General features: G+C 45.3%; 1 protein-coding gene across 1 annotated transcript in view; it reads right to left on the bottom strand.

The window, feature by feature from the left end:
* Window positions 1–483: 483 nt before the first annotated feature.
* Window positions 484–13,351, bottom strand: part of KCNK10 (potassium two pore domain channel subfamily K member 10) — an 85,028-nt gene continuing 72,160 nt past the window's right edge. The window contains exons 6-7 of the mRNA XM_066612145.1: window positions 3,429–3,571; window positions 484–1,104 (exon numbers count right to left, since the gene is read on the bottom strand). Coding sequence (XP_066468242.1) covers window positions 484–1,104; window positions 3,429–3,571 — 764 coding nt within the window. The remainder of the gene's footprint in view (window positions 1,105–3,428; window positions 3,572–13,351) is intronic.

Below are 13,351 nucleotides of genomic sequence, written 5' to 3' on the forward strand. Positions count from 1 at the left end.
TTTTTTTAATTAAAGAAAAAACTCAACAATGAGTGGAGAAAGGAACGTGTGATCCATTGGAAAAGAGAGTCACAGAAGCCTTATTTCCAGGCTTCCTAAAATGCTTGTCTAGATGGCTGTCTTTGCTCTCACACATTTCTGCCATGGCGTTCACCTTTTTCAGCTGTATCCACCATGGCATCTGAGTTTCCTCCTGATAAATATATGAAGGCTGACTTTTTTTCTTCTTCTCAATATTCCACCTTTGGATGCCATTCTCCAGTGTCTTAAACTGTGATTTCTTTTGGCAGAGCAAGCTTCAGTCATTATGGCACAGTGAAATATCCTAAGATGCTATGTAATTCAGACTGAATTCAAGAGTCTGTATAAGGCACACGGTCTTGATACATATATCTATTTCTATCTATATATATATATATATCTTGTACACATATAAAAGACTAACATTAGTTCATTAAAGTCAACGAATTTTTTTTTTAACAGTTAATTCCTGTCTTCAAGTAATGATCTGATTTCGTGTTCCCTTTCTTTGGTTTCGGTGGGGATCATCCCGTTCTCGAGGTCCGTATGCTGCTCGATACAGTTGGTGAGAATGGCGGTGCTGGAATGTTCCGAGTTGCACACTTTCTCAGAATCCTCCTCCTTCTTCTCTTCATCCAAGGAGTAGTTACGGAAGGTCTCGTAGATTTTCCGCACGTCTTCTGGGATGCTCTTTTTCAGGTCTTTGTTTTTCCTCTTGGTCAGCTTGGACGACGAGCCAAACTTGTTGATGATGTTGTCCTCGGATGCCCCCTGCCCGTGCTTGCTCAGCTGCTCTGTCCCTTTAAGGCGCAGGTTGTTAGGCTTGTTGTTGATGCTTTCCTGAGATGAAGCCTTGAAGTGGCCACTGTCCAAAGCAGCAAAGACGCAGCGTTTTTCTGGAGAGAGCATATCCAGGGAGTGGGCTCTCTGGTCCAGACCCAGGCGCCGGCGTTCCATGCTCCGAATGGTGGCCGCCCTCTGCAGCTTGTCATGAATCTCCACGCTGAGCCGTCTTCGCGTTTCCCTGAATTCCGCCGTCACGTTGGCCTTCCATTCAACTGCGTGGGCTTTGATTTCGCCAACCTGTCCAGGAAACATGCAGAAGTCAAGGAGAGCTGAGGAATCTCAAGGTGGTCATAAAAGACAGCAACCACAGTGCATTTGTTTGTATAAGACACTCCCGTGTCTGCAAAGCAAATGCGGGGAAAGCAACATGGCTGAAAATATTTATTTGATTTCAATGGCTCTTGCCTGCTTCATGTGCTGCGTTAATACATTTAAAGTAATGCATTTCCCACCACTTGGGAAATTCTATTGCCCAAATGGCTCCATTCCCACAAACAATGAAAGCCACAGGAGCAGCCAATGGTTGCAGTGCTACTGCATACACTTACAGCCTAATTCTAAGCATCCTTATTGCTTTTCTGCACAATGCCACCTTGTTATAGGCCCTTTACTACCACGACTACATAGTTGTAGTAGTAGCAGTAGTTGCAGGAGAGGTAAATATGCTTAGTATGCAGTTATCATTGCACCATCAACAAGCAGGTCAGTTTATAAGATGCAGGGCTCCTTATAAGATGCAGAGGAGCTTACAGTCTATAATTTGCCAACAAGGAGGCAGTAGACAAAAGGAAGGAAAGGGGAAGCAGGGCAAACATGGAAAGCATATGTAATGATTGCAGTGATATGGACTTAGGTGTCTTGGGTCCACCTTATCTGATGCAGCTGAAGAACCATGGTCCCAGTCTTCCCCAGCCATGCTTAATCTCAGCCCAATCACCACAGCAGTGGGTACACCAGAGGCTGTGGCAGTCTATCCCATTGGCCAAGGGAAACTGGCAACAGTGGGTGGAATGCACAGTGTTTGGCAGTGAGTCCTGGCCCCAACACCTGGGTTGAAGAGTTTTTTGGGGCAAGCATCAGCTCCGGAAACTGGAAATCCTGGTCTGGTGCCTTGACACTCTCCTGAGCCAAGCAGCACCTCAGCAGGGTCCAGGTTGGGAAGGTGGAGGTGTGTCACGCCGGGCCTGCCGGCCTGCCTCGGAAGTGGGAGGGAGACAAGGCGATGGCAGCAGCCAGAAAGGGGTGGAGCTGGCTTGGAAGCCCACTTTAAAGTGGCTCACAGAGGGGAAGGTTGGGCCAGGCTGGGGACCAACCCCATTTAAAGGATGCTGGCAGGCCAATGAGGAGGCACAAGAAAGGTGAGGAGGCCAAGTTGTGAGGCAAAGCCCCCAGAGACCCACAAGAAGGGCCAAAGGCTAGGGAGTAAGACCTGGGTGCTGGTACCCCTCTCCCAGCCATATCAGGGCCCAGCCTTTTCAAGGGGACAGTCCCAGGGCTGCCAGCACTGGGCTTGAAGCCCTGTCAGGTTGATGCTGTTCCGATGCAGTCGGAATTCCACCCAGTACATGGGACCCAGACATTAGGTTTAATTACAATATGATGTGCGGTCTATGGTGCACGCATTTGCCCAAAAGTGTTCATGAAAAGGTGAGATTTGAGGACAGTTTTTAAGCACATAAGGAAACAGGCCACATGGAGATGTTTGGAAGAAAGATTCAGGCATATATGGCAACAAGGGAGAAAGGGCAAAGCCCTTTGGGGGAGCAGAAGACCTTTCAGTGGTTGAGTATGATGGAAGTGAAAAGGCTAAGGTTCTGGGAAGCATACAATGGGATATGAAAAAGGAGAGACTACACTAGATGACCTGGAAACCATAACATCTGTACATGCCATGAACCAATACACATCCACCCTGCTTTTTTTCATTGTGACATTATGATGTCACTACTTGAGTGACATCAGCATTCTGAACTGGAGGGTTGGCAGTCAGTTTGTGGAGAGACAGACAAGAGACACTGAGACTTTGGTAATAGATGAATAAATAATTAGTAAGTTAAAACTTGCTTTCAATTTTTGTTTTCATAATAGTTCCCTGTTTGGGACTGCAACTGTCACTGCCTTTCCTCAGTAGTGTAGCGGTGCGGTAAGTACTGCAGGGGTCGCAATGCACCGTGTAAGTGGCTCCTCCACTCACCATCAGAGCCATTCTGGGCAGCAATAGCAACGCGGCGAGTGGGTGAGGCTGCTTACACAGTGGGTTGCAGTATCTGCAGTACTTCCTGCATCGCCCCACCCCCTGCTACACTACTACCTCTTCTACAAAACCCAGAGCATATACCACTGCACCTGAGGAAAACAACAATAGGTTTCACTGTCAAAGAGCTTAGTGATTCCGTCAGTTCATAGTTCTCTTCTTTCACCCATTAGGATCAATACTACAGCTCTACGAACTTCCCCCTTGAGCGTGCTGAAAAGTGGGTCAAAAATGGCAGCTAACGACCCCAGTGAGCTTCAATTTTGCAAGGTAAGTGCCCCCATTTCAAACATTTGTCATGAGTTACCTCTTCTTTAGTCTTCTTTGACAGAACTCGTAGCCAATCTCCAATCATACTGAGAACAGCAGCAAAATATGCAAGGCCAACCAGGATCCAAAACCATACCAGTGGCTTGTACCACTCCCGGTAAGGGATTTCAGCATTTCCTCCTGAGGTGGGGGAGGGGACAAATAACGTTTGAGTTTATACTTGCACATTATTCTCAAGAAGAAATACCTAAGGATGTAACAACATCCACATGTTTCATCTTTAGTGTATCAGTCGTGCCCCCTTTTTCCCCCCAACCACTGCAATCATTTTTCAAAAAGCAACTTATTGCAATATTTTATTTATTTTTTCACATTTTTATAGCACCCTTCCTTCAAGTAGCCCAGGGTAGTGTACATGGTTCTTCCCCTGCTTTTGGCTGGAGGTTTCCTTGGAGGAAGGGCTATTTGTCTCCTTACCCCAAGTAAAGATCCATTCTGCTCAATGGGGCTTCTCAAGTCTCAAGAAACCCCAAACTTCTTGAGCCCCAAAGACTCAAGAAGCTCCATGTCAGGCTTCCAAGCCTGGAGGGGGGATAGGATTTGGCAGCTGAAGCCTCTGCTGGTGCCACCCCCCTCATGGGCAAGTGTGAGCAGGCTTTACAGCACGTTTGTGACACCGAGCACTGGATCAGGCTATAAGTAAACAAATGTATGATGTCACTTCCAGGAAAAAAAGAAATGAGTGCAGAAGCCACCAATGATTTAAGGGCTCCTTCTGTTGTAAGTAAGAGGTAATGGTACCTTTTTGCAACTGAAGAGATCATGTACTAATTATTCTCTCTAGGTGCAGATCTATATGTTAAAGGTCAGGAATGTTTCTGCTGAGGAAACAAGACTGTTTCTGCTGCTGCTACTACTACTACTACTACTACTACTGATAGTACTGGTGCTGATAATAGGAATAACTCCTCCTCCTCCACCTCCTCATCCTCCTTCTACTACTACTATGACGACGACAACAAATATAACTATAGCTACTACTACTGTAACAATAAATCAACAATTAAAAAACTGACTCTGCTGTATTCGTAGCTGGATTGTATGCATGATGTATGTCCCTATTCATCCTATCATAGCATCCCTTCCGATTGCTGCTGCTGGTGTCCCTCCCCTGGGAGCTCCTTTTGGACAAGGATCAAGTTCCTTATTCCCTATTCCTATAAACCAGGCATGTCCAACAGGTAGATCGCGATCTACCTGTAGATCGCGGAGGGGTCAGAGGTAGATCGCCAGCCCCACTTGGCTCCATCTCTCCAGCTGCTCGCCCCGTCACTAGGAGAGAGCACATGCCGGCAGGTCGTCTGCTGAGGGCTTGCCGCCGCTGCTGATCCTTTGCCTGTCTTTTTCCCCTGCCTGCGGGAATCTTGCCTGCAGGTGTATTGGAGGCGCTTGTTGTTTTCGTGCCAATAGTTTGTGGGTACCCCAGGGGGCCGCTGCCCGCACCCCACAATGAGACGCCACAGGCCCCACGTCAAACCTGGTCTCCTGCCTCTCAGAATCACCCATTCCTGCCCCCGCCCCAACACCCCTTAGAAGTGTGTTATATAACGGGCGACATCCATTCGCCTGGGCTTTAACTGAATACACTTACTGTATTAGTTGTGTCGTGTGCTGGTTGTTGGTCGCTTTATAGTTCACTCTCATTAAACGTTTTTGGGCAGACACAATAAAGTGTCAAGAATTTGGTGATTTTGGCGGGCTTTTCCAATTTTGTTCTAACTTGCCTATGCCTTGCCTTCGAATTGGTTCAAACCATTTTATTTTGCCTAGCCTTTGCATTGATTCTACACTGCAATTTTATTTCGCCTTGCCTTTGCGTTGATTCTACACTGTGTGCAGAATTTATTAAATTGCGTGTGGTGGTATTTGAACTTGTTTGGCGGTATTTGATTTTATCTGGTTTGCTGGACAGGTGTTTGAGTTTGTTTTATGATTGTTTGGTGATATTTGATTATTGGTGCCAGTATGATGAATTCTTATTTTTACTTTTAGAACTGCATGTGTGGTTTTGGCATCTACAGTCCTTGTACTGCACATCATCCAGAGGTCTTCAGTTCCTGTTGATCTTTAATACCTTGGGACAGTGACTGTTTTGGACCAGATTCAACCAGTGTTTACACTAACTTAGCAGATTTGGCCTTCTTACATCCAGCCACCCCAGTATAACGAAAATGAGTGTTCTAAAGAAGAGCAAAACCTACCACTTTCATGATGAATGGGAAATAGACTACTTCTTCATCATGGTGAAAGACAGTGTTGTTGTCTAATTTGTAACGCCCCAGTATCCTTGCCCAAAAAGGGTAATCTGGAATGTCATTATAAGGCTCTGCATAGCAATAAGTTTGATGCTGATTTTCCACCCAAAAGTGAAATTCGTAAACTGAAGCTCAAAGAACTTAAATCGAAATTGGCTACTCAGCGACAGTTGATGGCGAAGCCAAGGTCACATTCGGTCAATGCAACCATAGCATCCTTCAAGGTCAGCAACCTGATCGCAAAGAAATGCAAACCTTTCACTGAAGGGGAATTTGTAAAAGATTGTTTTCTTGAAGCAGCTGACAATCTTTTTGAAGGATTTAAAAATACGAAAGAGATCATAGCTGCTATTCAAGATGTACAATTGTCAAGAAACACCATCGTGCGGCAAATAGAAAAGATGTGTGGAGACACAACTGAACAATTGTTGGAGGATGTTTCAAATTGTGTTGCTTTCTCACTCCAACTGGATGAATCTACAGACATAAGAGACATAGCCCAGTTACTAGTCTTTATCCGGATGGTTTTTGAAGACTTCAGTGTTAAAGAAGAACTACTTGGAATGATTTCTTTAAAAGGGAGAACTACCGGTCAGGAAATATTCAGTTCTTTCCATTGTTTTGTGACAAAGTGTAATCTTCCATTGCATAGACTTGTTTCCATCACTACTGATGGAGCAAGAGCAATGACAGGTGAGGTTAATGGTTTCATAGCCCTCTGTAGACAGCATGATGACTTCCCAGATTTCCTTTCTTACCACTGCATCATTCGCCAGCAAGTTTTGGCAAGCAAGAGACTCAATACAAAGACTGTCATGGACATCACTTTCAAAACTGTAAATTCAGTTCGTGGAAGATCACTTCAAAGACGGCTTTTCAATCTTACTTTTGATGAAGGGGCAGCGGAAATCATTTTGCACACAGATGTAAGGTGGCTAAGTAGGCACAAATTTCTGCAAAGATTTCATGAATTGCTAAATGAAATGAGAAGTTTTTTGAAGGAGCGGGAAGATGACCAAGCAGAGTTGGAAGATGAGGAGTGGTTATGTGATCTGGCACTTCTCGCTGACTTAGTTCGCCTGTAAAGTGATATGAACCTTGAACTACAAGGTAAAAACAAATGCATTGGTGAGATGATGAGTACAGTTTCATCCTACAAGAGCAAATTTGAGCTAATGATGACTGACCTTGCAAACAACACTTTTGATCATTTTCCTAATACACAGGACCATCTGGGACAATATCCAAATTTTGATTTTCAGAACAAGAAGTATGTGACAGAAATCTGTTCTGTTATCCAGGAATTTGAAAATAGATTCTGTGACTTCCAAAAAATTGGAACAGTTGTGGAGTACTTGTCATACCCATTTAAAGTAGATGTGGACATTAAAGAAACTGCAGCTGCTATCAGTAAAAATTACTCATTGAACAAGCCATCTCTTGAAAACGAAATATTCATAGTTGGCAACCTTGAGTCTCAAAAGACTATGGTATGCTCTGAATGGTAGTTCTGGAAAACCATCTACTGTGGCTGAAAAAGCCAATTCGGGAGTGACAATCCCTTCCGCACTGGGAGCAAGTGCAGTCTGTCCCTGGTCTGTCTCCCTGGCTATGGGCCTTCCTTCTTTGCCTCTTTGCCTCAGACTGTTGGCCAAGTGTCTCTTCAAACTGGGAAAGGCCATGCTGCACAGCCTGCCTCCAAGCAGGCCGCTCAGAGGCCAGGGTTTCCCACTTGTTGAGGTCCACTCCTAAGGCCTTCAGATCCCTCTTGCAGATGTCCTTGTATCGCAGCTGTGGTCTACCTGTAGGGCGCTTTCCTTGCACGAGTTCTCCATAGAGGAGATCCTTTGGGATCCGGCCATCATCCATTCTCATGACATGACCGAGCCAACGCAGGCGTCTCTGTTTCAGCAGTACATACATGCTAGGGATTCCAGCACGTTCCAGGACTGTGTTGTTTGGAACTTTGTCCTGTCAGGTGATGCCGAGAATGCGTCGGAGGGAGCACATGTGGAAAGCGTTCAGATTCCTCTCCTGCTGTGAGCGAAGAGTCCATGACTCGCTGCAGTACAGAAGTGTACTCAGGACGCAAGCTCTGTAGACCTGGATCTTGGTATGTTCCGTCAGCTTCTTGTTGGACCAGACTCTCTTTGTGAGTCTGGAAAACGTGGTAGCTGCTTTACCAATGCATTTGTTTAGCTTGGTATCCAGAGAAAGGGTGTCAGAGATCGTTGAACCAAGGTACACAAAGTCATGGACAACCTCCAGTTCATGCACAGAGATTGTAATGAAGGGAGGTGAGTCCACATCCTGAACCATGACCTGTGTTTTCTTCAAAAAGCTGGTGAATGAAATGCAGGCTCAGACGTCTCACTAATGAGCAAGAGCGAAATATTAAAGATTGTGCAAGATCAGCCTGGATCAATACTTGACGTAAATTTAACACAAATTACTCAATAAAAGTTAAAGAAAGTTATTACTCAATAAAACTTTAAGAAAAAATGCACTTTCCATTTCCCCTCGCAGTTCTTACTGGATCTTCATCTCTCTGTTTTGTTCTTGCTTAATTTGCTTAACAGCTGATCACATCCAAGTAAATGACAGAAGGTTCATTAAAAATGGGGAGGGGGGAATCCTCCAACTTTATTGGGTTAAAATTTAATTTGAAACAAATTTGAAACTTAATTTTCATGGTGGTAGATCACCGGCACTTTTGGCCGGAAAAAGTAGATCACGACATGTTCGAAGTTAGACATGCCTGCTATAAACCATCTTGTGGGCCCAATCCTATGCAACATTCCAGCACTGATGCCGTTGGTTAGTACACTGCATCCTACAGTAGGGGGGCAGTCATACAGACCTCCTCCAGATAAGGGAACACTTGTTCCCTTCCCTCGGGGGTTGCAGTAAGACTGCATCAGTGCTGGAATGTTGGATAGGATTGGGCCCTGTGACTGTTTTTGCAGAAATATGTTTATATATTTTTATTATATTAATATATATTTTAAAAGAAACTTGTGTTGTAACAAGCTAAATTTCTACTGTTTCCACATAGCCAGTTTTGGTAGCAATTTTTTTTTTTAAAAAATCACTGAGAAGGATTCACAAAATATAATTTAACTTAGGGCGCAATCCTAACCAACTTTCCAGCGCTGACATAAGGGTAATGCAGCATTGAGGTAAGGGAATAAACATTCCCTTACTTTGAGAAGGCCTCTGTGAGTGCCACCCAACTGCAGGACGCAGCACACATCCCATTGGCACAGCTATGCCACTGCTTGAAAGTTGGTTAGGAAAATCTAGGGAGAAATCAGGATTTTTATTTCCATGCTACAATTCAGTATCTCCTCCCCCCCCCCCCATTCTCCACTGTCTTCCTCCTGAGCTTTTGCACTTTTACAGGCAGTTAGCAATCTGATGCTTTCCACTGAAGCCTGAAAGTGCAGTCTACCCTGCTTGTACACAAGCGTGCCTGCAATGATTGAAGACTCATAAAAAAGGCCTGAGCATACTATGGTTGGCAGAAAGCCAAATATAGTTTCCTCTGCAAATCTCTCTGAACATGCACTGTGCCTTGCTTCATTTTAATGGCTTTCAAAGAATAAGAAAGGGCAAGCAGCTGGAGTGAGGGCAGTGAGGCTATTCTGATTAAGCATGTCCAAGTGGGCGATCACTGTAAAGAAAATTATGACATCTGTTGCACATCGTAAACAGGCTGTCTAAGGAAAGGGCTGCCACTTTTCCCCTGGCCTGTTCCATTTCCGATCTCCAGCTGACACCTTTTGTTTTTCATCAGTTCTATCAAGAGTACAAATTCTTTTCCAGATTAATAAAGACAAAAGATTGGATTCTGGTGTAAATGAACAAATGTTCATACTACCATAGCCAATCACGTACATTATACAAACAGCTTTTTCAGTAAGTATCACAAAGAGGCAGGAGGTCTGGTCTGGGGCAAGAGGTCTGGTCTAGAGGGTAGAGCCTCCGTTAGCCCAAAGATAACATCAGAAGGTCGCCAGTTCGAGGCCACCGGCAGCTCCCTAAACGGGGAGATCTTGAAGCAGCTGACAAGCTGAGCTGAGTTATTCCATCTGCTCTTTGGTGTGAGTGAAGAAGTGTCTCGGTTGCCCTCCATGTGGGAGATGAAGGAGCTGCTTGTCAGCCTGTGTGGCAGGCAACTGGAGGCCAGAAGTGAGACCAGACCAGGAAGATCCATCTGAAATGTTGTGTGGTTCTTGAAAGAGTGAACCTTCTATGATTGTAAAAATCCCCTCGAGCGATTTAGAAATGCCTGCCTATGTAAACCGCCTTGAATAAAGTCAGAGGAGTAATCCAATGACCAGGAAGGCAGTATATAAATACCTAGTTGTTGCTGTTGTTGTTGTTGTTATGTCCCAACAAACTGTCACTATAGACCAGAGTTGTCAAACTCATTTCATACAGCGGGCTGAATAGCATTCATAATGCCTGCTGCAGACAAGAAGTGATGTCATAAAGCAGGAGATGATGTCATTAAGCAGATGAGGAACAGAAATAAGCAGTTTTTCTCACTTAATTCATTAGCTGCAAATGACAGAAGGAAATCTTGATCATATGTTCAAGATATAGGAAAGCTCAATTATCACACTGGCTACCTTTCAGCAGTGACATCTCAGAACAGCTCCGCAGCTGAGAGCAGTTGATGGTGGTACTGAGAGAGCCCAAGGGCTGAATAAAGAGCTTTTGTGGACTGTCTGTGTGACCTGCAGAACTTATGTTTGATACCCCTGCTATAGGACAAAGGGTGGTTTCAGATGACCACAGTGCTCACAGGATGAGTGCTACCAGTGAAAGACTGAGTCATTGCATGGTTACTGTGAGATCCTTATTGATTTAATGGGACTACTTTCTGGGAAATACGTTTGGGATTACAAACTAACAGCCCTATCCTAACCCATGCTGGCACAGGGAGGCTCAGCCTGGGGCAAGGGGAATCCCTTCTCCTTACCCCAGGTAAAGTCTCAGTAGCCCCAATGGGGCTCAGGATGTGGCACAGATTCGAGCAGCCCAGAGCTGCTCCAGGGATAGAATCCGGCATAAATGCCAGATCCTGGTCCCACCCACCACTCATTAGCCAACTGCCCACAGGCTCACCCATCACCCACCCTCCCTCCACTCCAAAACGTCTCCTCCCTGCCCTCCCCACACATCCCCAGATGCCCATGCCAACCTGACTCAGCCAGTGCAAGCTTACCTCTTGTGCTGGTCAAGCGAGGCTCACGTCGGCCTCCAGAGGCCGGCGCACATCTGTGTTGCCTCCCTGTACCACCATCCACCTCGGCTGGCTCTGACAGCGCCACTGCTGCACACAGCGTAGCAGTGGCCTTCCCACCGGTTCTCCGGCAGCATGTGCTTCTGTGTGCTGTTGGAGTATATTTCATGACTGCTGTAAGGCGGTTAACGCTGGCAGAACATGCGTTCCACCAGCGATAAAGCTCATTGGGTGGTAAACTTTTCTGTTTCAAACTGTATAGGATGTAAAGTCTTCTTCTAGAGCTATAGAATAACTGGTCCTTCCTGGAAGAGTTTACAATCCAAAAAGATAATCTAGCCAAAGTTAATGACTTTTTTTGCATACCGATTAAGCGTGAGTTTAAATCCTTCTATTGTAATCAGAAATTAAAGGTACCTAACTCTGGTTTTAGTCTTTACTCTTATCTCTGAGTTAGACCATTGTTTCATCTATTTCTGTACCATTGACATTGACACTAACCGATAGTTGTGTTTCAATGTTTCAATAAGACAGGAATCTTTCTCTGTCCAAACTAGAAATGCCACGGACTAAACATGGAAACTCCTGCATGCAAAGCAGGTTGTCTATCAGTGAGCTACTGTCCCATTCCAATTTTTGGGCATTACCACCCTGAAAATCTTCCTAAATTATAACCCTAAACTTTAATTTCACTGGTGCAGATCTGAGTAGTCCCATAGGGGTGGCTGCTACATGATACGTGGTAAGGGGAAATATATCCCCTTACTTTGAGTTGCATGGTAGCCACCTCCTAACCTGTATTGGATATGGCACAGGCCAGTTGACCTGCTTATTCCAACACAGGTTAGGACTGGGCTACCTGAATGTGAAGATATATGTATTTTATCTACTCTAAACTGAATGCCATTTCATTGGAAGCAACAAGGACCAACAGCCTGATAGTAATAAATCATGTCCTTGTCACACAGGCCTCCATTCTCATTTGAGGGCATTCATCAATCTTGTTAACATTAACAGAAGTGAAAGTCACAGTGTTGGAAGAAGAATAGACACTAAGGGCGCAATCCTGATGTGCCCTTGGGCCAGCAGGGAGTGGGAGGCAGGGCTGGGACCTGGCTCTTTATACCAGATACCAACCCCCGTTCCTGAGCAGCGCAGAGCGGCTTCAAGCCACTCTGCTCTCCTCTGATTTATGCCACCTCAGGAGACCCATTGGGTCCAAGTCCAAGGAGACCCATTGGGGCTGTGGTGGCTTACCCAGGGGTAAGGGGAAGAGTATTCCCTTACTTCTGGCTGAGCCACTCCAGGGCCCTATCTTGTGCTGGATACAGCACAAGCCCCCTGCCCTGCCTGATCCAGCTCAAGATAAGATTGCACTGCACAAATCGTCTCCCAACTAATGCTTCGATGCATCCTCCATTCATGGTTCACAATGGAAATTGTGTAGACTAGGAATTGTGTAGACTAGGTGAGTGGTGTAGACACAATGGAAATTGTGTAGACTAGAAATTGTGTAGACTAGGAAGGATTGGTGGATGACACCAACAGTGGCAGACTTCCCATTCACTGAATGGGGCAAATGCCCCAGGTGCGGAACCCACGACCTCTAGGACTGTGCCAGAAGACTTAATGAGGCTCCAGACACAGTCGGAAACTGTGCTTCTGTTTTCCTGAAAGCACAGTTTAAGACCATGGGGAAGCCTCAGGCGGCTTCTCCAGTGGATCCTGGAGCAGCGTGGGGCTCTGTTTCACTCCAGGTGAGTGGGGGGGGCATCTTTGTGCAGTGGGGGCAGCTTCGTGGACCTTTACCCTGGGGTGCCTCAAGGGGAGGTCCGTGACCTGACACCGAAGGATGTAAGAACATAAGGAGAGTCTTCCTGGATCAGACCAAAGGTTCATTTTGTCCAGCATCCTTTTCCAATAGTGGGCAAATAGTTACCCCAAGGAAATCACAAGCTGAGCGTGAAGGCAATTGCCCTCTCTTGCTATTTCTTCCCAGCAAGTGGTATATAGCACTTTGGATTCAAGAGATTCTACAGCAAATGAAACAATATGAACAACACAGCTTCAGAGCACCTTCTCTTCTTCAAAGCCATGGAGAAAATGGCCTCCCCTTGTTTCTTTGACCTCCCATCCCACAATTGCATATTTCCTTATTTGCAATGGACAGGAATGGATATTTACAGCTCGCTACTGCAGTGTTCTTGTCCCAGAAAGTACAGAACATTCAGAAGCCACACACCTCATTAGACTTCCTCATCGTATGTCAGGTTTCTATAATGGGGTGGATACAGTGCCAAAAATTCTATTAGGGATAGAAAATGAAATTCTGCAAGCTGGCTTCCAATAAGCTGTTTGTCCACAGGGTGCAAGCATATCCTTTTTGCAAATACA

The sequence above is a fragment of the Tiliqua scincoides genome, chromosome 1 (assembly GCF_035046505.1).
Source record: "Tiliqua scincoides isolate rTilSci1 chromosome 1, rTilSci1.hap2, whole genome shotgun sequence".
Taxonomy (NCBI): Eukaryota; Metazoa; Chordata; class Lepidosauria; order Squamata; family Scincidae; genus Tiliqua; species Tiliqua scincoides.